Below are 26334 nucleotides of genomic sequence, written 5' to 3'. Positions count from 1 at the left end.
AGCCGCTTATATGTGGATTTTTCTTCAACCACCAGGGGGCTCTTTAGCAGGAAGTGAATCATTGGAAGTCAAAATTGGAAATAAAAGAAGAAAGCGCCCATTAAAATGGAATTAGGTTTTAATAGGGAATTGAAATTTGAGAATGTTGTTGATCAGTTACACAGCATTGAGGGGGAAAAGATTTTTATTTTTTTTTATAATAATACTGGGATCATTATGAGAATTTGAGTTATAGATATTAGGATCCAGTAGATGGCAGTAGTGCAACAATAATGGATGCAAGCTGCTGTTGAATTCTAAAGAAGAAGGAAGCGCCTATTTTCATTTAGCTCATGCTAGTAGCAGACATGAAGGATCAGCACTTTTACTGTTACAGTTACCATTCAGAAACTACCGTAATCAGTTAAATCTAAACTTGGCAACTTTTTCTTTTTCAACTGTAATAAATGTGATATTCAATTGACCTGTTATTACTCAGATTTTGGCTGTCCGCCCCTCTGCTGCTGCTGCTTCGCTGTGGAAAACCTGGAGCAGCAGAGATATCTGCGGTTTATATGTGTATGTTTACTGGTTTAAAAAAAAAAAAGAAAAAAACTTTGGTGTTGTGGCTTATAGGCCGGTGCGGCTCATAGTTTGGAAAATACGGACTATAATCCTTCCTGGATTTATTCTGTGAAGAACCCAGAGAGGGTTATTTGATTGTGTTTTCTGGAAAACAATACATTTTTACATTTTTACACTCCTGCAATCGTCAGACTTTTTCTGTTACAAACTGACTCCGCACGCCACCAGAGAAGGGAAAAGTTTGCAGACCCCTGCCTAACAACATTAAAATACATGATAGCTTATGAAGCTACTAACAACAGCAGTTCTGTACAGTTCTTCTTCTGACAGCATGAAAAACCACACAACTCACATATCCCTTACATCAAATCGCTTTACCATTCTTTATATTTCTCTACATACGTTAGACAAATAATGGAGACGTAAAACAAGGAGTGTAAAGTTTACCAGGCTCAGGCCCTGAGCAGGATCATACTTTGGTCCCAGAACTAAAACCCTTTGACCTTTCTTGACTGTCCCACTGTAGATTCGTGCAAAGGCTATGAAGACCTCCTTCTGCTCCTCTTCCTCCTCTGGTTTTAGAGGCAGACTTGTCATGGTAGCTGACAGAAAACAAAAAAATCATACTATATATATATATATATATATATATATATATATATATATATATATATATATATATATATATACTTTATTCTAAAAAAATAATAGTTTTGCTTTAATAAAAAAAAAACACTAGACTGTTTGGACTGGATTGCACAATAAAACATGTCCAATTTATGATAAATGGAAAATATTTTCTTCAGGAAGATCAATACTTCACATTAAGACGCAACTAATAACTTCCTGTTATGAATTACTGAAACTTTTAGTTAAAGAATATTTCTACTTTTATGTTCAATGCTTTTCTTTATTATTTACTGACATTTATCACATCTTAATCTTAAACCTGAATAACTTATTATTTAGCTTCTACCCGAGGTGCACAACTGATTTTCATTTCTGTTAAAAGTAAAAAAATAAAATAAAATCAGTTCACTCATGTGCTTATCCCAATCTTGTTTTCATTGGTTGGCAGCTCTCATAACCCGACCAGTTTCTGTTTACACACTTACAAACTCCAGTATTCATCCTCTGTCATACAAACAGATATTTAGGCTGAACTGTCCCGATGACTGACCACAACTAATGCAGACTGATGCAGATTTTTCCCAACTGGGAATCACGCAAAAAATGGAGCCAAAAAAAAAAAAATTTTATGCCTCCCCAGTTATAGCTGTGTTAACTGACCTTCTCCTGGAGCACTACCTGACTGGGTGGCCCTCTCAAGGCTTTCTGCAGCCAGTTTCTCAGCATGCCTTTGTCTTGCCACTTCCCTACGCTGAGCAATCTCCTCCTGGTTTAAAGGTCTGAAAACAAATAGGTGAAGAGTAAATAAAGTAAATACAGGAGCCTAAAAGCGGGTGATAAATCCAATATATTCCATATGAGAATGACTCTCCACACCGCATGTCTAAAGTAGTACTATGACTATCGAGTATACAGCTTCACAGTTAACTGAGTGTTAAATTATTTCATCTCATTCCTTGGAAATCTACACTCTAAACACATCAAACAGTATTTTAACACAGGGGAGAATGGACACCTACTGTTACTGAGTGTTCAGAGATGCCAAGTGATTAGACACACAACAAAGCACCACTGAATATTTAGGGGTGGAGCCATATTGATGGAAAACTCAGTAGGTGGAGCACTCACATTCATTTCAATACTAGTTTTGTTTATTTAAATAAGGCAACAAATGTCAGAACAGTCAATCCAATCATTTATATTCCAGTTGATCCTAATTATTAAACAAAGCATCAAGTTCAGTTTATTATTTAAAGTAATTTCACAAGTTTTCTATCAAATGAAACCCAGCAGATTAGATGGAGCCATTTACTCGTAGGATTCTCTCCTCCTTGGTGAGTTTGAAACGACAGTAGTAGATTAATAAGTTGGACTCCCTGAGGGAGTCTTGTATAGTAAATTTCGGAGATTTACTTGGTCCTTCTGACAATGCCTTAGATAAAGTGACCAGTGACGTGCGGTCAGGGGAGGCAGGTGACCTGTCATCATGGAAAAATAATATATAATAATAAAACCATTTATATTGCTATTTTCACCCTGTGGTTTGTACTATAAAGTACCTATTTTTTACTTAGCTTAACCAATTCTGATTAGTTTTGTCTTCAAAATCGCTGGATTTTCGCATTTTCCCATTCAAATGCTCAGAAGTGAAGCCGGTGAGGCAGCAGCGAACTGAGCCTCACCTGGGATTCATCAACCTCTCACTCACTGCACTGGCTGCCGTTCTATGGGAGCATGTTTGTCCTGTCTGTACGCCAGCAATGAAATGGCTAAAAAACATTTAATATATGGACTGATTTTCCATAATTTAGCTTATGTATATAATGTACAGTTTTTTTTGTCACCAACTGTGTGTATCGTGTTTTGTGTGCGGAGGAGCGATCAGAAACGGCAGAGAACAGACTCCAGGGGAGGCAGGCAGTTCTCTTGCCTCATGGCAGGGGGCGCTCATGATCCCAGATATTGTGACTCCACAACTGCAGAGTAAGACACAGTGAGCTAGCCCTGGAGCTAGCCATAGAGTAAATAAGTAAAGTACAGCGATATATTTGTTTTCTCCTCTCTTCCGACGTCAACATGAAAGACATTTCTACACTTTAACAGTTTTCTAAAGTGGATTTTCAATTGAAGCAGGAAATAATAACTAAAGGAAGACCAACACCGGACTGAAAGTTTTGCTTCGAGACAATTTGATGATTCTCAAACGGAGTAGAAAAGACATGCCGAGGATAGACTTGGCTTTGGATGAACGGATATTTTTGTGCAGAATTAGCGGTGAATGGATTTAATTGATAAGTAAAGGTAAGACAGCAATAAGATTTTTTTTTTATGAAATGTGCGTTTTTTGGGCTACAGTTTGTATGTCTAAATAATTCAGTAAAGTAGAAGCGGTAGCTAATCTACCACAGCAATTATTTATTAATTAAACATTAAGCCTAAAACGTACTACAACAACAGACTAAATGTTCTGTTCTGTGTGCAAAATTCTTGAATGTTTTTTGGTGTTAAATCCTAAAACATGAAGTGGCATTGTTGTCAGTTGCTATGGCAACGAGTCTGCATAGCGTGGCAAATACAGATCACTTTGCTGTGGATCATAGCACAAAATCAATATCTACATTTCTAAGTTTCACTGAGTTAACGCGGCTATGGATGACATGTAAATGATTAGTCTTTTTGCCCTCCAGCGTTGTATGCCTGCGCGAAATTTCTGTACGTCCAATAACATGCATGGTGTCTAAGTCATAAGTCAGTGCCTCACCAGCAATGAACCTCACCGCACGTCACTGAAAGTGACATGCTACTTGAATGTTCAGAAACATATTATTGTACCAATATGTCAATTTACCTTCAAAAAAAGCAGATAAAATATGGTAGCAAAAATATTTAATATATAGTTATAGTTACTCAATGGCCTAACTAGTCAACATATATTAAAATATAATAATATTTGTATAGCACCCTGAAAATGTGCTATACAAATAAAATTTGATTGATTGATTGATTGATTGATTGATTGATTGATTGATCAATTCATGGCTGATTAATGGGGTTTTGCTGAATTGCAATCATCTGAATGGTGTGTTAAAGAAGGGGAACATCTAAAACATACAAGTCAGTGTCAGGGAAACACTGCAACAAACACCATCATGATGTTCAAAGTACAAGGTACAAGGAAAGGGTGCTATATAAATACAGTTTACCTTGCCTTAGCTCACAGGCCAGGCTAGGCAAGGACAACATTAACCAGAGAAGCCGCTAAGAAGCCGGTGGTAACTCTGGAGAAGCTGCAGAGATCTGCTGCTCAGGAAGGAGATTAGCCAAACACAAGTTTTGTTCTAGACACTGTTCCATAAAAAACAAATATGTGTCTGCTAAGATTTTGACACACAAGGTTCAGGGTGAGCAAATCACTGAATGACTGAGAATAGTTAAAAAAAACAAACAAAATAAACTCCCGACTTCTGAGTCCAATTCTGCTGGAAATTACTTCCAACTCAGGATGCAGGACTGAACACTCAGACATCCGTTTGTACCAGAATTTTATAGATTTGATTTCTATTTTATTCACTGACTCTACCCATGACTGTCACACCCCTACCTAAGCTTCCTTTCAATCTATACATTTATGTATTGTGATGTCATTCAAACCTCACCCAACCAAATACCATATTAAATACTAACAGTTGCATGTTTTTTATGGGCAGAGCTGGATGACATACATCAACACTACACAGGTTATTGATCACATTTACCTCTGTCTCTTCTGAGGCAAAGTTTTGGTGTCCACAGCAAACATTTTGGACACAAAAATGATGACTGGGGCATTTATCTCACTGGAACACTGGAGGAATGCTGAAAAACAATCCAAATGGGAAAACATTACATTCCAAATCTCTACAGGCAGAAAGAAGGTCACTGTTAACAATGTTAAAGCTGCAGTATATAGCTTTAACAATATGTAAATGTTTTGTTTTTTGTTTGTTTTTTCATATTTGTTGAAAGTGTAACCATGCCGTGACAGTGTGGTATGAGATGAAAAATCTGTGAAAAAATAAAAATATAAATAAAATAAATAAATAATAAATAATATTGTGTTATTACCCACACGGACAGACCGAGTTCTGTCGGTGAGGAAGTCCAGCAGTGGAGTGTTGAATCCCAGTGGGACCAGTTTGCATACCAGATCCTGGGGAATGATCGTATTAAATGCTGAGCTGAAATCTAAACATAGCATCTGTACGTGGGTGTTTCTTTTCTCCAGGTGTACCAGGTTCAGATGAAGAGCAGTGGAGTCGGGATCTTCGGTTTGTATGCAAACTGGAATGGGTCAAATGATGGAGGGAGTATAGAGATTATATGACCCTTAACCTCTCTCTCGAAGCACTTCATGATGATAGATGTTAATGCAACGGGTCGAAAGTCATTAAGACATGAGATGGTTGGTTTCTTGGGCACTGGAATAATAATAGCTGACATAAACCATGAGGGGACAATGGTCTGGTACAAAGACATATTGGAGATGTCCGTGAGCACATGGCCTAGCTGGTCTGCACACTCTTTGATCAACCCTGCTGGAAACTGCAGCTTTTCGTTTATCGACCTTCCCCAGGGATTTTCACACAGCAGATGTTTCGAGCCTGAGGGCCTGTTCATCAGGGTGAGGGATAGCCTTCCTTGCAGGGGTTTTATTTAGGGCTTCAAATCTTCCAAAGAAGTTGTTGAGCTCATTAAGGAAGCTAATATCATCTTGGGAGGATGAAGATGTGGATCTATAATCAGTCACAGACTGGATGCCCTGCCACAGTTGTCTGGTGTTGCTGCCATCATGAAAGAAACCTTTGATCTTTTGACTGTAGGCATGTTTTGCTGCCTTGATGACACAGTTTAGATTGGCCCTTGATGATCTAAATGTGACCATGTCACCAGATGTGAAGGCAGGGTGTTTTGGTTGTTCGTAGCTGCCTCTGTGAACATGCCCCAGTCTTTGCACTCAAAACAGTCCTGCAGTGCAGACATAGCTGCCTCAGGCCGCACTCTCTCCTTCTTCACCACAGGTTTTTGTCTGGTGAGCAGTGACTGGTACGCTGGGATGAGCATAACTGAAAGGCGATCTAAAGAGCCGAGATGGGGCCAGGGGATTGCTCTGAAAGCTTTCTTGATATTGGTGTAGATCAGTGCTTCTCAATTCCAGTCCTCAGGCCCCCCTGCTCTGCATGTGTTAGATGTGCCACTATACCAGAACAGCTGATTCAAATGACTGCATGACCAACAAGTACTGCAGAAGTCTGTTAATCACCCAAATATTGAATCCAGATGTGTGGCAGAAGGGAAACACCTAAAACATGCCGGGGAGGGGGCCTGAGGACCGGAATTGAGAAACACTGGTGTAGACCAAATCCAGTGTGTTTTCTCCTGTGGTTGGAAAATCCACATGTTGATGGAAATTAGGAAGAACAGTCTTTATGTTAGCCTCGTTAAAGAATTCCCGAGGTAGGTAGAAAGGTCTGCATCTCACAATCATGAACTCAATGTCCACAGAGCAATGACTGGAGACCAGGGTGGCATTGTTACACCAGCTGTTGTTAATGTAAATACAAACACTACCTCCCCTGGATTTACCAGTAAAAGTATGGGTCTCCTGTTAGCTCTAAAAGTTGTTATCCCATCCAGGCTGATGGCATTATCATGGACAGATGAGTTTAGCTATGTCTCGCAGAAAATGAGAATGCAGCAGTTTCTTGTTTCCCTTTTTGTGGTTAAATCCAGCTTCAGGTAGTCCAATTTGCTTTTACGGGATGGTACGTTAGCAAGCAAGATGGAGGGAAGCGGCATTTGGAAAGGATAGCTTTTAGCTTAGCTGTAAGTCTACCGCGACACCCTCGCTTTTGTTTTCTCTCACGTCTTCTCCGGTGTCTCCATGGACTTGGGCCGTTGGAAGGTTCCGCTGTTGCGTAGTTAGCTTGATTCAACTGATCTAACTGACGTAGCAGTCCAAGACTTTGTAGAGTGGTCCGTGTCTTCAAACTTATGGAATCCATAAATATTTGAAAGAAATATTTGAAAGCAAGCAGACGTTTGGAGTACAAGTATTACAAGTTTTGAGAATAAAGACATGAATCCTACTTTCAAAATGAGAATGTAAGCACAAGTATTTGAAGTTTTGAGAACAAAAGACAAAAATCCTGCTTTCAGACTGAAAATGTGTGCTCTTCAATTATGGCAGAAAAATTTCCCCATACTTGTCCCCATCAGCAGAGCCTATCATGAATGTTCAGGTTACTTAGCATGGCCACCAATGACCGCAGATAAACAGTTCACCTGTAATGGTGAGTTACGTGTGTCTCTGCCATAAGCACATTTAGCACATAATCATGATGCTAATTGACAGTACCAAGACCCTCATCTTGGCTCTGATTGGTTGTTTTTGGTTAGGAGTGGTGCATTTCTTCAAACGGCAATAGGAGCTCAGGAAGGAGATGGAGGAGATCAATCTTTACTCTTTACACAGACAGTTGAACAAATATATATATATATATATATATATATATATATATATATATATATATATATATATATATATATATATATGTGTGTGTGTGTGTGTGTTCCATTGTCTAATTATTGCACTTGTATGTTAATTTATATTTCTGTTTGTCATTTACAGCGGGTACAATAAGTTAAAAACACAGCAGTTTTTCATAGTAAACATATTTCTAACGGTGCGATTGACAAGAACTTTTCACCCAATGTTGGTAACAACCTAAGTAACCCATATATAGAAGAAACCAAAGCAAAATGTTGAGAAATGAAGATATGTGTCATACTGTGAAATGACATGGGAAAAATAAAAAAGGCATGGGAAGTCAATGCAGCAGCTGAAGCCTATTGGTCATTAGAAAGTCATTCTGCCCCTTGGCACAGTGCACATGAATTTCAACTAGTTCAATCAAAACTGATGACATGTAAAGGGGTGTGTTATTATCAAGGTGTCACACAAGGAACATCTCATGATGGGTTAAAGCAAAGAACCTTTGAAAATGTACTGTTGTAAAACAATCTGATAGCATTAGTTACAAAAGAATTTCTAAATGTTCGAGTTAGAAGTAGAAGGAACATGATTTGACCATAACCCGGCCTAATTTTTGGACGAATACTTTTCTACTTTCCTTGAGTAGTATTGCTTTAAGTAATGTTCCTATTAATCCCACCTCTTCTTGTGTGTTTTAAAGTATTTTTTCTCTATACAAGACAAGCCAGGTTATCTGCAAATGCTGTTTTGATATGCTGTACTCACTCTAGAGACCAATTGTTAATAAATGTAACCTTGCCATTTTTAATGTAAAAAAAATGTAATTCTTGTATTCTTTTTCTATTAAATTTTCACACACAAAAAAATATCAGAAGGTCATTATAGTATGAGATGAATATAATGCAGAAGCTTCACTGACTTAAATCGTGTGTGTGTGTGTGTGTGTGTGTACCCGTCTTCAGTTCTTGCGTCCTTTCAGGCAGTGAATCAAATCGACGGGTTCTAACACTCATCAGCTTCTCCACTTTCTCTGCTGCCATCTCTAAAGGACTGGGAAGCTTCTCACACACCATTGCTGGAGTCTTTGTTAAAGCAAACTGAAATCAAAATGTTCACCCAGCTTTGGAAATGCTCCAGTGAGGCAGACTAACATAAACAGGCAACAGTCGAGGTAGGATCAGAGATCAAAAGAGGAGGATACAGAGGACAGCCTTGGAAACTGGTAACCACTGGTTACAGATAGCAAAGAGGAGGACTTTTGGGTCAGAGTGACGCAGGTCCCTTGTCATCACCTTTATCCCAAGTGAGGTCATCACCTTTTCCACTTTCTGCTTGTCTCTGTTCACACAAACACAACAGACATTTTCACATGATACCATCCAGGAGCTTTGGAGGCAAAAAGGTTCAGCTGTCCTGTTTGACTATTCTTCTATTTCAGTAAAACAGATAGATTAAAAATTGCAATCTGTCCCAAAGTATATGCCCCTTACCTGGAGGAATTGAACCTCCGACAAAGTGTTGGGGCTTATCATTTAGAATGTGCCGCTTTTACTTTTGGAAGAGAGTTTATTCCACTACCAAGACTCAGAATTGGAAACTCAGTCTAAAAAAATGTAAAAATGAATAATTGCCTGCAGCCAACCTCATGAATAGCTGAATACTACAGTGATTGATGGTATAATTATAACTTGTTCATAATATATGATAAAATATGATAAAAATATCATGCTTAATAATTAAATCAAAAATGAATGTCTCAATCTTTTTCCAAACAATAGATGTGAAAATCCTTTTGCACCGTTTTTCACAATTGCAATATGTGTCCAACACTTTTGTGCCAAGAAGAACACATAGATAAAATGACAGAAAACATTTTTCGTCAAATATTTGCAAGAAGAAAAAAAGTAAATAAATAAATAATAATAATAATCACAAATACCCTTCGGCAATGACAATTTTGAGCAGCAGGACAACATCATATTTCCAGCACATCATCATGTTATGGCATAGTACCAATATGTCTTGATGCTCTTGGGTCTAAAGCCCAGGAAAGGTGCCGCAGATTACAGTATTTGTCTGCTGCATGTTCCACAAATTGTGCAGGCTCGTATGAAACACATTAATTTTGTACAAAAGCAAACTTAGTGCTCCTCAGATCCTTGGGCTTTATCATCAACTTGTCTGTGGTTACCCGCAAATAACTTCATGGACCTAGTATGCAAGTTCCACAGCTTGGGGCAAACTGACAGAAAAGCCCTGCCCCTTTAGTTCTCAGCCGTACACATGGAAAAACCAAAAGATTCAGAGTTAGGAGACAAAGGCCGCGAGCAGCTCAGAATTCAATTAAAAGCTGACAAAGATAATCAAGAGCCTTGCCATTTTCACCTCAATACCCAAGTACAAGAACTTTGAAGCCAGAAGTGTGACTCATTCAAAATATTTTTCTCATCTTCTTTGCCTGAATGTTGACTGATAAGGCAAAATTGCCTCTGTGTATGTGGTATTGCCGTGAGCATCACTCTCTTCACCATTATGACCTAATTTGTCTGTTGGAAGTTTGCTCTACCCGAGTTACACTTCTGCAAAGGGGGGAGCGATCATGTGTCTGGGCTCATGCTTTCTAAAACAGACCTGACCTCACTGTATTTTTCTACAGTGAGGAAAATAAGTATTTGAACAGCCTGCGACTTTTCAAGTTCTCCCACTTAGAAATTGTGGAGGGGTCTGAAATTTTCATCTTAGGTGCATGTCATACTCTAAAAAAATCTGGAAATCACAACGTATGATTTTTAAAATAATTTGTGTGTTACTGCTGCAAATAAGTATTTGAACACCTGTGAAAATCAATGTTAACATTGGGTACAGCAGCCTTTGTTTGCAGGTACAGAGGCTAACTGTTTCCTGAAGTTTTTCACCAGGTTTGCACTGCAGCAGGAATTTCGGCCCATTCCTCCACACAGATCTTCTCTAGATCAGCCAGGTTTCTAGGCTGTTGCTGAGAAAGACGGAGTTTGAGCTCCTCCAAAGATTTTCTGTGGGGTTCAGGTCTGGAGACGGACTAGGCCACTCCAGAACCTTGATATGCTTCTTATGGAGCCACTCCTTGGTAATCCTGGCTGTGTGCTTCAGGTCATTGTCATGTTGGAAGATCTAGCCACGACCCATCTTCAAGGCTCTAAATGAGGGAAAGAGGTTGTTCCCCAAAATCTTGCAATAAATGGTCCTGATCATCCACTCCTTAATACAGTGCAGTCGATCTGTCCCCCAAAGATTATGTTTTTGTAATGGTGCTCATCATTCTTCGTCCTTCAAACATGGCGAGTAGAATTAAGACTAACAAGTTCTATTTTGGTCTCATCTGATCACATAACTTTATCCCATGACTCCTCTAGATCATCAAAATAGTCACGGGCAAACTTAAGACGGGCTTTGACATGTTCTGATTTAAGCAGGGCAATTTTCCGTGACATGCATGATTTTAAACTATGACGTCTTAGTGTATTACCCACAGTAACCTTGAAAACAGTGGAGCCAGCTCTCTTCAAATCATTGACCAGCTCCTCCCGTGTAGTTTTGGGCTGATTCCTCACCTTTCTTAGGTTCATTGATATGTTTATGTTTATCTTCTTCCATTTTCTAAAAAATGCTCAAACAGTTTATCTTTTTTCACCAAGCTGCTTGGCAATGGGGTATATGCCACGGACTTCTGTTTTAGCACTTCCGCATTTTTTTGCCACATAGAATGGTTCCAGTGCACAGGCAACAGGATGTCAACAAAGACTCCTCGGTCGCTGCAGGACTATTATTGATGCTTATAGAATTATTCAGATGTCCTGAAACGCTCCAACAACAACAAAGGATTTAAGCTGGATGTTTCAAAACTTCACAATAACTTCAAAGGTAAGTTAATAAATCGTTTGTATTCACCATAATGCCTCATGTCTGACGTAGCTAACAGGGACAAGCTTACAAAGGTGCTATGTAAACGTTGTGTTTTGATTAGCTGTGCAGTGTGCAATCTACATATCTATGCTTTATAGATAGATATAGATATATATCTATATAAACATAGATAGATCTGTCTATATTGTGTCCAAGCTATCAGTCGAAGCTGAAGTTAGCTTCCGAATGTAGCATCTAATTCAGAAAATAGCTAAAGGGTTAGGGTTACACTTAATTTTTCACTATCTTGAGCTTTTTTAATGCATTGTACTTTAAAAAAAACACCTAGACATTTCAAACTTAACTAGATTATTCTGTACAAACAGCAGAATAAATAAAACATTTGTGAAACCTTCTAATTGATTTGTGAAATGTCAATAATAGATTCCAGAACATTTTGTTGCATTTGGAACGCATTAGATCTGAATCATCAAATTGGCATTATTTGTTATTTTAACTTTCTGTTTTCTTTCTCTCTTTTTTTATTTTTATTATAGCTGGAGTTAGACAGTTGTTTGGTGGCTTCCTGGAGGGAAAGATTGGCTGAGCTAACGCTGCCATCAACTTTTCTCCTGCTAATAACTTTTTTTGCTTTTCTTTATATAGAAAGTATTTCTATCAGTTGCTCTTTTTCCATTTTGTATACAATATTTGCCCTATTTCTTCTTTTTTCTTTTTTTACCTTAATGCTTACCTACCTGCTCAGTTGTGGTGGAAATGTACATCCTGTTGATTACTGACAAATGTCAGAACCACATGGACTGAGCTGGTTACATCAGATCTGAATCTTTATTTCTCATTAAAACAACATCTTGTAATTTTAAGACATTGTTAAAAAATTGCATCTTTATTCTGCTGTAACGATGACTGCATTCTTGCAATTCAAAATTTTTGTATCCTGACCGTAATGCTCCCTTATACAACTCACAGAAATGATGATTGAAATAAAGGCACTTTTTCAAAGTATTTTCTGTGATTTTATTATAGAAATTGAGGACGGGAGGAATCGATTAAAATCAAATCTGGTATGAAAAAAGTCTTGTAAGTCATATCATCTAGCCTTATTCAGTATATTAAATTATATGACTAACTACACATTACCTAATATTCACATTTCTTTGCTGGTATTACCTAAAAGTAGAATAAATAAAACTGTAAAACAGCTGAAACACAAGCTCTTTTTGAGAGTTTTGCTTGAAAATAAATTGACAATATATCAGGAAATTAAATGTTTAAGAGAAATAGTTCTGGTATCACAAAGAAACTGCAAAAAATGTTTCAGAGGTGTAGCAACACTGATGTTACTGAGTAAGAGTGAACTAAAATACTACTTAGAAAATGCATGTTAAAATCTGAATACTCTTTTGAAAGTGTGCAGCTGAAATGAATTTAAACTACTAGCAGACAAAGCACAGGGTTTGCTCATTACCAACAGTAATACAAAAAATTATGCATATAGGAGGTATTAGTTTATAAAAGTCCAGGCAAAACCTAAATTTACCATTTTAAAAACAAAAAGCAGTGGGAGGATGAAACTTCATAACCTCATTTTCTAAGCAGAATCTCAGAGGGAAAAAAAAGAAAAAATTCGTCTGTGTAACGCAAGAACAGATTATAGCAGCCAAGTGGAAAAATTTACTCCAATGTGGATTAAAATTATGAAACAAACAGCAAAGGTAGATGTCATATTTTTGGAATTCGGGAAATATGTGATTTGTACCATTTGTTCTGTGGGTTTTTCATGTGGATCGGTGCCACTTATACGGCTGCAAAGCGAAGGTTTTGGACCTTAATCTGACCGACTACCTGTGTGGTTTGGATCGGGCTGAAGTGTTGCTGGCCGTGCTCAGTATCAGAGGGGCCCGCCGACTGCATGTTAAATGTATTTTATATAATTGTCATATAAACAAAAGCTAAGGAGTTGCCTAAAAATAATTTCATACTCCGTATAACACAAACGCATCAACACACACATTACTTACCTTGTGCCGAATCGTTTTCAGCCTGTTCCCGTAGCAGTGAATTTTCTCCGGAATTATTTTCCTCCAACAAATTATTCCAGTGAACGAACCGCGTACAGCTCACTTTTAACCTCCGTCTTCCCATTTCTGACGCTGGATCTTCAATATCCTGAAGTTTGAAATAGCAGGCAGCTACAAACCGTGTGTTAGCTGTAGTGGCTAAGTTTTGTCTACAGTCCACTGTCGCCTTGATATCAACAGAAAAATTTAAAAACTAAGCACTAATTACTGGACACCTCAGCACACAACAAAACTCAGTTGTACCAGCAGCTCGCAGATATCTTAACTTTTGCGTCTTGTTCATGGTACAGATCTTGCAGCTTTGGCTAAAAACAATAGGAGCAAGCAGGACCCGGAACCAACCTATGTGGCATAAATTTAAACGGAAATACGTCACCACCTCTCATGGCATATACCCTATTGCCCTGTAACCCTTTCCAGCCTTGTGGAGCTCAACAATTTAGTCTCCGGTGACTTTCAATAGCTCTTTGGTCTTAGCCATGCTAGTACTCGGAGTCTTACTGATTGTGTGAGGTGAACAGGAGTCTTTATTCAGTTACGACCACAAACAGTTGCTTCTAATTTAGAATAATAAGTGGAGTGGAGGTGAACTTTTTTAGCAGAGGACTAACAGGTCTTTGAGGGCCAGAATTTTGCTGATTGGCAGATGTTCAATTATTATTTGCAGCAGTAACACACAAATAAATTATTTAAGAAATCATACATTGTGATTTCAGGATTTTTTTAGATTATGTCTCTCACAGTGGACATGCACCAAAGATGAGAATTTCAGAACCCTCCATGATTTCCAAGTGGGAGAACTTGAAAAGTCGCTGGCTGTTCAAATACCTATTTCCCTCACTGTATTTCTTTGGATAAAATTCCTGTAGTGTCGTTGCTAACAGCTGGAATCTGGCATTTAACTCACCTTCTAGTGACGACTGCATCATACAAACTCCAAATGTTATCCAGCACAAGTTGCACAAACAGTGGCTTCTTTCCTTTGGTCTGCACAGAAACAGGAGAGCAAGTCTGACTGGAGGAAAGATTGCAGAGCTTCACTGAGGATCTAGGACAACAATGACTTATCTGTATGACTTCCAGGTGGAATTTTCTAATGCTCATTATCCAGGTATGTTGTGACTCATTTTCAAACCATGTTGACAATAAAAAGCATTAATAGTGTAACAAGAACATGAAAAAATACTGAAGAATTTACATTACCTGAGCGCCTTTCATGATTCTCTGAATTTTTGTGTCGAGATAGAAGTCTCCCCACAAGGTTTTCAGCAGCACTTCGGTCCTGATCCCCATCCTTTGACTGTATATGTGGGCAAAATGCTGAATGCTGCAAAAACAAACACTACAGATCATCAGGATTACTGATATCTGATCAACATTTTTTGCCTTATTTCATTAAGATAAAGAAAGAATAAATTGAAAAAAGGTTTGACCATTAAACTAGAACAAGATTTTCATATAGAACATTCCAGCAGCATTTTAGATTTTTTACATTTTCTTTAACATGCCAAACATTAAGAGTTCCTCAGAAAAACAGAGTCCCAAGATTAGGATCTGCTGAAATTGTGGCCTGTTGGTCATCAAGGCAGAGCAACATTACATGTTTCCTTAATTTTCATAAATACTCATCAAATGCAGACCGTTATGTTACCGTAATTTTGCTAACAAGTTTTATCATTACATTGTATAACAAATGTCCTTGAGGACATCCATTAACTAGATGTTACCCAAATTGAAATTGATCAGGGTTTCCACTGGGGGAAAGCTTGGTGGGCCACAAGGCTTTACTTGCTCCCCTTCCAATAACATAATTATTTAGTCATATTTAAAAAAATTACTGTCAGCTTTAAACATTTGTTTAAGTCCAAAAAAAATGGCTGAATGTCTGCCCTACCACCGGGCTGAGCCAGTTTTCTGGGTGAGACCCTGAATAAGTTTGACTCTCTTGCTTTACGTGATCTACAGAGACTATATGCAAGGAGAACTCTGCCTCCCAGTTCCAGCTGTGAAGTAGTGTTGGATAAATACTTGTGCTGTATGTGATTTCATGAGAATAAAGGATTTTGGTGAAACATTAGGCTGCAATAAAATCTAAATTTATTTGCAGGCTCTTTTCAAGTCTCTAACCAGGGTACCCAGGACACTGAGGGAAACAATATGAACTGAATACTGTTTTTATGCCTCAGAATGAGCTGACCTGAAACCCCATCCATCTATGGCGCTGGCAAACACCACATTTCCTTGGTCAGGAGAAAAGTAGAGGTGAGAGTCGTCAGCATCCTCCAGTCCAGCACTCCAGTCATAAACCTGATCTCCACTTGGGTCCTTGTCCCTGTTCACCTCCTCCTTCACCTTCTCTGCTCGCTCTTCTAGCACTTTAGACGTGAACAGAGTCCCAGTGACAGCATTGACCTACAGAGAACAAGATGATAAAACATAGTCTTCATCCACAGAATGAACAAAGCTGGTCTTAAAGAGTTCAGTTTCTGACCTGCCCCAGGATCTTCTGCAGGTGTGTGTATGCTTCCAGAGCAGTGAGCTTCAGCTCCATAATGAGCCTGTCCATCTTATTAATGACCAGAACAGGCCTGATGTTCTCCAGCCAGGCCTGTCGGAGGACAACCTGGGTCTAAACACAACACATGCTGAATAACTGAAACATTCCCTTCAGTCAGGAATGTTTAGTGCATGAAGAGTGTGAACAGGTTTACCTGTGGACACACACCCTCAACAGCATCTACAACCACAATGGCTCCATCACACAGCCGCACCGCTGTGGAAACCTCAGAGGAGAAGTCGACATGACCAGGAGAGTCGATCAGATTTAGAAGGTACTCCTGGTTGCCTGGGCACACACGGGACACCAAACCCATTTAGAGACTTTAAATATTGTTCATGTTCATCAGCGGCTGACGGAAAATGATTAAACATGACCCATTGGTGGCTGCTTGCCACAAATGTGTGGTGAACATTTATTCTTCATTTTATTCTAAAAGAATGTCAGAATGTTGTCAAGGTTAGATTTTGAAAACACAGCCATGAAACAGTCTTCATTTGGTATGTGAAATTAAAACCTTTCACCTGTTTTTGTTTGGTCATTGAAGTAAAAAGTTCTGGATCTTTTTATCATCTCCATTAAAGTTGTTCTAAATTCTTTAAAGTATGACCAACATACACTCACTGGCCACTTTATTAGCTACTCCTTGCTAGTAACGGGTTGGACCCCCTTTTGCTTTCAGAACTGCCTTAATCCTTCGTGGCCTAGATTCAACGAGGTTCTAGAAACATTCCTCAAAGAGTCTGATCCATATTGACATGATGGCATCAAGTAGTTGCTACATATTTGTTGACTGTTGATCCATGATGTGAATTTCCCGTTCCACCACATCCACCACAACGAATCTGGAATAGCTGATTAGCATCTCAAAACCTTATATAAAACCTGAACTTTCACCCCAGATCCCAGAAAAATGGAAAAGAGACATCATTAAAGCAGAGGCAGAGGAGGAAGTTCAGACAATCATGATGATCAAAGAACATATCCCTGACTTCAACGTTTCTTGGACTGGCTGCTACTGGACATCTTTCTTGTCCACAGCATCAACATCTACAATGACACTTTGAAGATAGTCGGATGATATGAGTTATAGCACTGGTTAACTTCCCTTAGGAAAATAAAGGATCTGATTTTTGAACTGAATTTAATTACAGTCAGTATTTAGTACCCACTCCTCTAGCTGCCATCCCAGCAAGCCTCAGTCAGGCTCATCTGGACAGACGCTGCACTTTTCCTCCATTCTTTCTGCTAAACTGCTCTAGCTCTGTTAGGTTGGGGGAGGGGAAGATCTCCTGCAAACAGGTGTGGACTTTGACTGGGTCACTCCACAGCCTCCACCTTGTTGTCTTCAGCCATTAGTGTGCAGTTTTAGCTGGATACTTTGGGTCATCGTCTCTGAATCTGTAGTACTCGGGCAGATAGAAACAAAATGTCATTCAGGATTTCGCTGCTTTCATTTCACCTCCTACCTTTAAAAGCCTTCCAGGACCTGCTTCTGAGAGGCATCCACACAGCATGATCCTCCCACCACCATGTTTCATAATGGGGATACTGTCTTTTAGGGGATGTGCATTGTTTAGTCCTTTTGGCAATCAGGCAAGATGCCACACAGATCTTTCTTCCTCTTGACCATGCAGTCTCTTTCCTCATGCCTTTTGGTAAGCTCTAGTTGAGTCCAGATCTGAGTTTCATTGCCTCTCTCCAGTAAAGCTTTAACTGGTGAAGAACCAGAGCAACACTGCAGAGTCTCTCCAGTTCAGCTGTGAAAGCTTGTAACTCCTTCAGTGTTGTCATGGTGACCTGGTGTCTTCTCTGACTAGTCTCCTTATTCATGGTCATTCAGGTTGTAAAGGACAGTAACGCATTACTGTAATCCATTAACTTTTTTCAAGTAACAAGTATGGAATTGGAATTGCAAAAACAAGTAATTAGATTACCATTACGTCCGTGCAAGCAGATTGCATTACAAAACAGACTTTTTTATGTGAGCGTCTCATGACCGACTCATTTGAGCATGCAGCTTTTAGTGCTTGAAGTATCAATGTCAGCGTCCGCTGTTCACTGTGCGTGGGGAAAAAACTTTGCTCCAGCAGAAACTCCACTTCCAATCTGAGCCCCCACCTCTGACTTGACCGATCCAGCTACCATATTATAGCATACTCAAGTTGTGCATTGTTTTTTTGAAAAGTAACTAAGTAAAACAATTAACAAAGTAAATAATTTTAAAAATAAGTAATCGGTAAACTAGATTACTTGGGGAAGTAATCAGTAATTAATAATAAATTACTATTTACAAGTAACTTGACCAACACTAGTGTTGATGGCCAGATCTAGGCAGTTCTATGGATCACATTCCTTCCATGTCTTGATGATGAAGTTAACTGACCTCCAGGGGATGTTCAGGGCCTTAGAGTTTTTTTTGCATCAATCTCCTGACTTATACTTTTCAATAACCTTTTCTCGGATTGGTTGGAGTGTTCTTCAGTCTTCATGCTGTAATGGTAGTCAGGAATACTGATGAATCAATCCAATCGTTTATTTTAAGTTACATATTTTATTTAATTGGTAATACTTGGTTAAAATCTGTTCCACATTAAAGGGATTTTTAATTTTTTTTTTTTTTTGAAAAACAAATGTTGGTCATGACTAATTTGTAAAAGCAATAAAAAGGGTAAAACCTCCATAGGCAGTGCACGTAACTCACTAAAATAGACAAAGTAATTCATAAGAAAACAGAGTATCCTCAAATTACACAAGTGGGACTTACTAAGGCATTTAAGGCAAACACTGCACCGCTGAGGAAACTGTGCTGTGAAGCGCTGCAGTACCTGTGCTGTAGTGCAGAGAGATGGCGCTGGACTTCATGGTGATTCCTCTAACCTGTTCATCCTCCCTGCTGTCCAGATATCTCAGCTGGAAAACCAGCACAAAAACCACAGAGCTCAGTGGCACATAAAGCAGCAATTACTGATGTGATGGAGCAGGTTCTTACTGCTCCAGCTTACCTTCCCAGCCAGTCGACTTGATATGATCCCATTATTCGCCACCAGACAGTCAGCCAGAGTGGTTTTACCTGACAAGATAAACAAAGGATTTTGTAGTTTTTCCATTTCAGTTTGTTAAACCAATGTAAGCTGCACAGGTACAGCAAAAATAAATTAGAATATATGGAAAAAAAATTCCAGATGACTGACTAATTTCAGAAAGTAAAGCTTGTATACACAGTAAATATTTCAAGCCTTTATTTGATATCATTTTGAAAATTTGAATATTACATAAGATCAATAAAACAATTTTTAAACAAACATGTCAGCATTCTGAAAAATATGCTAATTTCTTGAATGCTTGGTTGGGGCTCCTTTTGATTGATTTACTGCATCAATGAAGCATGGCAAGGAGGCGATCTGCTCCATATTTTACTGATGTGTTCTGATTGCTTTACTAACTGCCTCCAGTTCATATGCCTTGCTGGGTCGGGTGTCTGATTTTCCTCTTGACAATATTTCATAGATTCTAGAGTTTATATGTCAAACTAGCTTGCACACTATGATCATTGAAGCAGCATATGCTGCCTTTGGCAGAGTGGGTCTGTGCCAAGTTCTGCTGGAAAATAAAATCAGCATCTCTATGGTCCTCTGACTGCCACCAGCAGGCAAGGCGGGTGAAGTTTCTTGCCCAACGGCTCATTGACAGAGGCAGGTGGAGTGGGGACTGAACCAGCAACCCAACAATCGTGGGGTGAAGTCCCACAATTGGAGTTTGTCTCGTGAACTCCAATAGCAGGAGTTCTTGGACCACCATCATTCCAAAACCAGCAGATAACATGGAGCCCAAACTATCACTGACTGTAAATTTCACTCTGGACTTCAAGCATATTGGATGCTCTGAAAGAATTGCATCTTTGTAGCAGTAACAAAAAACAAATCTCTGAATGAACCTCGATAAGCAGCAGCAGGAAACACTTAATAATAATGGTGTCCTCCAGAGATGCTTCTCAGGGCCCACTACACAACATGTTTTAACAACTGTATGCTGATGACACTGTCCTGCAGCGATCAATTAATCTCCTTTATAAATACTTCCAGAATTTAAAAAGCATGCGTTAAACATTAATTATATGCAGATTTTCTGTTGACAACACTTCTGTGTTGAAGCAAAGCTAACCTTTAAAAGCTCATACTGGTATCTAAAGTGAGAAACTGGGGTTTCCCACCAGAAATAGGTAGTCTTCCCACATTTTACAGGAAAAAATATCCTAATTTCTGTTTTCCCCTCTGATCTGAAATACTGCAAAATTATTTACAGCAGAGCAGCCAACTTAATTTTAAAACCCACAGATACTGTAAGTCACATTGCTTTAAGATTCATCCATGGAGTTAAATGTACATACAGCTTTTCTAAAACACCCTCAGTTTATTTTGGATGCTTACATTAATTTGCTTTGCACACAGAATCAAAATTTTTCCACAAAAACTAAATACCAGAGTCAAAATTATCAGCCAGTCTGATACCAATAGTCAATTGTGATCCAGGATGCAATCATTTATTGGAGTTTGGAAAATGTCTCTGGCGTCTCTGAGGAATGAGCTGAGGAATCCCAGCTCATTCTTCTTTGGTCAATCTTTCAAGTTCCTCCACTCTTCTCGCATGGACTCTGGTCTTCATATACGCTACAAATTTTCAATGGGATTCACGTAAGGACTTTGTTCAGGCCAGTCGATAATGCCCACTCTAGTTTTCTGTCTAAACTTAATTGTTTTGTTTTTTGCATGACGCTTTCACTAGTGACAGCTCAAACCCTTAATGATGACTTTAGGTACTAAAGTCATCATTTACCCTAACCCAACCCTTAGTTTTACCTTGATTGATTGATTGATGACCATCTGTGAGCATTACAAAGCGAATTAATATAATTTCACAATGGTGGTTTTGCTAAATAAAAAGGTTAGTTCTTATCTTTTTTTTATTCTGGTAGTTTTGAGAGAGTTTTGTTGTTTGCATGCCTAAATTAATGTAAGCATCCAAAAGAAAAGCAAGAATATTTTAAAAAGCTGTATTGAAAATTCATTGATCTGTTTAATAGCACTTGAGATTTCATAAGGGGGCTAGTAAAAATAAACTATACATTTATGAAACTATTTTACAAAATTTATTTATCAGGTCACCTTTGCTTGATTATTAGTGACCATCATAATCATTTTTAATTATAGCTCTCTGCATGTCCCAAACATGTCACAAGAAAGCCAACAAATTTGCACATTACATGCATTTTTTAAAGTCATTCTACTAAGTTGCACCTCCTTTGGATCATGAGTATATTTTTATTCTAATAATCTTTGTCATAATCTTGTACAGTATTTTATTATCATGGGTATTGTTGTTATTGTTAATCTTGTTTCAATATATTTTGTGTCAACCTTCATATCCTGATGCTGCTATTGCAGCAGAATATTCCCTCTGTGGCAATTTTGCTGCTTCTGTTCTAATTTGACGATTACAGATCACCAGTCTTTTCAATTTAAACTCTCGATCCATGTTTTCCAAGTTCTATTTTTTTTTCACTGTTGTATTAATTTCCACATTTTATTTATCATTAACAACTAGGGTTCCTCTTCAGAAGGTACCTCAGGGATTTATTAATAGTAATAGAACAGAATAGAACTAAATAGAAAGCTATAAATTAAAAAAAAATCTCTAGCTTCTTAAAGTCTTTGTTGTGAAATAAATGTTAGAAAATCAATGACTTAATTGTTAGTTAATCAGAATACTGCATCTATACTTTAAATGTTGGGATTTTTAATGTCACGTAATAATTTAATGGTTACTCAAAAATATTATTATAAATCTAACCTATTATTCTGTTCAGAGTGCAGCTCGGCCCATCTTCATGCTGTTTATGTGAACATTTTACACAGTGAGATGGAGGATCGATTTCATTTATCCACGTATTGTATGACAATCTACCAACATTCCCTTCAAAACCGCTTCTAACCCTAACCCTGTGGAAAACCAACTCCAATATGTCAGCTCGAAACCCTAAGTGAAATGTAAAGTTAGGATCATTCGAAGTGGCAGCGTAGTCTAGAAAACAGGCTGTGAACTTACCGTGATCAACATGTGCCAGGATGCACAGATTTCTGATGTTAGCCGGGTTTCGCTGCAGGGTTTTGATCTTATCCAGGCCGATGACTCCCATCGCGATCGCCTGGATAAAGCACAACAGCTGTCACTGAGCAGCACAATGGGTCTAACAGATTGAGCCAGTTCTCTTTTAAGTGAATAGAACAGCTAACACCTAGAGTGCTACTCCTGCTCAGGCCCTGTTAGTGCAATGAATGACTCCAGAAGAAGACCGGTTTGGGACTTGCTAACACTGGTTTAGCATATTGCAAACTCCTTATAGAAATAAATAACAGACCTAAATAATTTAAATTTGAAGTTCTCACGTAAAACGGTCATCATCTCCTGGGGTACTAGGTTCGCTTAAACATAGTAAGAGTGACACTATAAAAACATTAGAAACTCACGGAAGAAGCAGGCGGTGTTCGTGATCCACTGGAATTTAGATTAACTGGTGAAAATGTATGCCTGAAGTCGATGTTTCCATAGTACTAAACGTCAAGGTGGTTAACGTTTTGCCTGATCAAAATACAGTGTAGCTAAATAAAGCTGTTTCAAAACGTTGTTGCCGAATTTATTAGTTCGTGTAAAACATATTGACCTATTTGTCAGATTTATTCAGTTTCAGGAATAATACAAAAACACAGACTCAAGGAGAACAATGTGCCTGGAATCCATTGGCGAATACGATAAGTTACACCTCGCTGCAGCAAACAGAAAGGGGCGAGGACGGATCATACCTTATTTGGAAATGGGACCATTGCAATCCGGAAGTGAAGGGGACGCTATTTGCTATACTTCCGTTTTTATTTTCTTTTGAAATCTGTGATATATCTTCATCATTAGAAGTTCAGCATCTATTTGAACTTCTCTCTTTTATTTGTTCAGCGCAGCTCACAGTTTTTAACAAATTCTGTAGCTTTCGGTGTACTTCTAAATCTGCTCCTTAGTCGCATTTTTCCGCCCTGCTCCTGCCTCTAGTGGTGTGGGGGTGGTAACACAACTAATCTAATTACGTTACTAGATCAGGATACCACAACTTCTTGACTATTTACTATTAATTTCAGCATTATTGGCACTGTAAAAGATAAATTATCTTATAAAACACCATATTTTTTCATTTTCTTAAGGTTGCAGAGCTAATTAAATCACATAAACAATACTTTTATACATTATAAATTATATCTATATAGCTCAATCAATTATAAGAGGAACAAAAGAAATAAGGAAACATGAAAAACAACATTATCAACTATAATAAAAATACAAATATTTAAAAAAAATATTTACGAATACAAAGAAAAACTAGAAAGTTTGCATTTCCTGCAAAAATGCAAGTGTGAATGCTGAATGCTTTTGGTGAAAATGGCAAATGTCTTTGAAGTCAACTGCTGACTTGCAGAAATGTAAGAAATAGTCCATGTAATGTGCAAAAAACATATTACCATCAGCTTAAAGGTCTGCAAAAACCATTTTTAAACAAACTGCAAAGTGGGGCGTGCAGTATTATTCGGCCCCTTTACTTTCAGTGCAGCAAACTCACTCCAGAAGTTCAATGATGATCTCTGAATGATCCAATGTTGTCCTAAATGACTGATGATAAATAGAATCCACCTGTGTGTAATCAATTCCCCGTATAATCTACTTCAGCTCCACAGACAGTGCTCTGAGGAGGGCTGACACTAAGGATTCTGGCGAGATGGCGTTCGCAAACGGACCCGAAGTTTGACATCTGGTGAACACGCCTTGGGAAGCGAGTCGGGAGAGAGAATGCGGTTTTTGATTAAGAGTTAACTGGCATTTGCTAAATTAAGCCAGAGATGGTTTTTGGCATAATCCGGGTTGTGAGTGGATCAGATGGCATGTAGTAGTGGGAGAAATTCGGAGGATGAGATACAGGGTGGTCTATGGTGGTGTTTTTCAACCACTGTGCCACGCTAGTGTACTGTCAGTAATCTCGGGTGTGCTGTGGAAATTATCCAATTTCACCTACCGTATTTTCCGGACTATAAGCTGTGTTAAGAAAATAAAATTAAAATAAGTTAGTTTTAAAACTTAACATGTCTTGATTCAAATACCCTAATTGTGGTTTTAAAATCAGTAATGTATTCTGGCTTTTTGACCTTTATGTTACCGGTAGTTACAGCAGATGGTTTGCTAGGATCGTTTGAACTGCCTTTTCTCTGCGTGGGAAAACAATACAGTGGAAGTTCTAGCTTTTCACACTCATCTGTGAAAAGCCGTAAACACAACAGGGGTTCCTGGCTTCAGACAAAGTGTCAGAGATAGCTCTGATGAGCAAAGATACGCCTTATTTGAATAAATTAAAGAAAAGAAGATAAAACTTTCCATGTGGAGTAACAAATCAGATTTGCTCTTGCAACTCTCCAAAGACGTATTTGTACGTCTTTGTTTTTCTTTCTTTCTTTCCTTCTTTCCATTTATGTCAGGTAAATGAATGCATTTCTCCGTTGTTCTGCAGTTTCTGTGTAAGTTTATGCATTGTCTTATATTGGATTAAACTCTGTAATTCTGTGACGTCAACACGCATTGCTGTTTTCTTCTGAGTGACTACACGTGGCCGTCGCGAGAAGACCCGGGATCATAAAGGAAGAGAGAGAGCCAAACTTTTTCTAAAATTAATTAATTCAGAGAATCTCTTCCTTGACAGCTGCTACTTTTTTCCTACACTTTGAACATGCGGCTTTTCTGTGGATTTTTCTTCAACCACCAGGGGGCTCTTTAGCAGGAAGTGAATCATTGGAAGTCAAAATTGGAAATCAAAGAAGAACGCGCCAATTTTCATTTAGAACAACCACATGCTAGCAGCACGCATGACGGAGAAATGTTTTCAAACTCGTATGATGCAGCTTCTAAGTTGAGGAGCATCGATCCAAAAAATCGGTCCAAAAAATTTGAAGGTGAGGTTTATAGTATGGTGCGCTCATAGTCCGGAAAATATGGTAATTGGTCTTAAAAGATTTTTTGAAAATTAATTATCTGCAAATAATGCCATGTTTGAGTGTCTTTGCTGTAGTAGTGACTAGCGGCGTAATTATGTAATTTTATTACCACTAGATGGCAGTAGGTACAGAGCATTTTATATTACAACAAGAGAATTAGTGATGCATGAGTGTTACTGCATTTATGCATCACACCACAGTGTTGTGGCTGTTCAGGTGTTCAGGTGTATTTTTGAAGTAGACATGTTAAGTGCCATTTGAAATAAGAAATGTAAAATACAATAAAAATAATTTTTTGTGTTTGATTCCTATTCAAGACACTTTGATAAGAATGAATATATATGTAATATAGGCGGCTACAGAGTATCTTTGTTTACATTTTTGGTTGGTGGTGTTCCTTGTGATTTTTTAAATTAAAACAGTGTACCTTGGCTCAAAAAAGGTTGAAAAACACTGGAGGGGGAGGGGAGAAAGATAAGGCAAAAAAGGGAATACTGAGAAAAGATCTCTTGAGGATGAGGAAGAAACAGCTGAAATAAGGAAGAAAGCAATGATGCAAGAGTTTAAAGTTATACTAAAATGAAAACTGGACAGGATATGTTTGGAGTAAGCCCCATTAGTCTGTCAAATGGACTTAAGAGAGCTATTGGAGTAGTAGAGATAGCTAAAGTCTTAAGAGATGGAAGTCTGCTTATCATTTGTAAAAATGCTGAAGAAAAGAATAAAGCTCTTAAATTACAAATAGTCTGTAAAAAGGAAGTGCTGGAAAGAAAGGTTGTTGGGGAAGAGAAAGGAGTAAAATGTTTAATATCAGGAATTCCTGTAGGAGAAAATTTGGAGGAGCTGAAGAAAATAATTAAAGGAGGAGAAATTACAGGCATCAAACAACTACAGACCTTTAGGAATGGAGAGAAAATGCACAGTACATCTGTACTACTGGTCTTCAAAGATGGAGTTCTGCCTGATAAGGAAATGGTTGGCTAC

The 26334-nt window shown here is 38.3% G+C and overlaps 1 protein-coding gene across 3 annotated transcripts in view; it reads right to left on the bottom strand.

Moving 5' to 3' along the window:
* The window catches only part of efl1 (elongation factor like GTPase 1), a 34140-nt gene extending 11029 nt beyond the window's left edge, over positions 1 to 23111 (bottom strand). Inside the window, exons 1-14 of one of the 3 annotated variants that reach the window (XM_088004040.1) lie at positions 22795 to 23111; positions 22373 to 22472; positions 19273 to 19340; positions 19096 to 19180; positions 16422 to 16555; positions 16202 to 16339; positions 15908 to 16122; positions 14914 to 15037; positions 14618 to 14697; positions 8928 to 9064; positions 8679 to 8801; positions 4950 to 5049; positions 1855 to 1973; positions 1012 to 1166 (exon numbers count right to left, since the gene is read on the bottom strand). In XM_088004040.1, the coding sequence (XP_087860166.1) occupies positions 1012 to 1166; positions 1855 to 1973; positions 4950 to 5049; positions 8679 to 8801; positions 8928 to 9064; positions 14618 to 14697; positions 14914 to 15037; positions 15908 to 16122; positions 16202 to 16339; positions 16422 to 16555; positions 19096 to 19180; positions 19273 to 19340; positions 22373 to 22463 (1569 nt within the window). In that variant the 5' untranslated portion in view covers positions 22464 to 22472; positions 22795 to 23111. The other 2 variants (XM_015011332.2, XM_088004039.1) reach the window with 2 other exon arrangements.
* Between the last annotated feature and the right edge of the window lie 3223 nt (positions 23112 to 26334).

The sequence above is a fragment of the Poecilia mexicana genome, unplaced genomic scaffold (genome assembly GCF_051168715.1).
Source record: "Poecilia mexicana isolate PSO_F unplaced genomic scaffold, ASM5116871v1 scaffold_3, whole genome shotgun sequence".
NCBI classification, from domain to species: Eukaryota; Metazoa; Chordata; class Actinopteri; order Cyprinodontiformes; family Poeciliidae; genus Poecilia; species Poecilia mexicana.
This window is presented reverse-complemented; position numbering and strand designations above follow the sequence as displayed.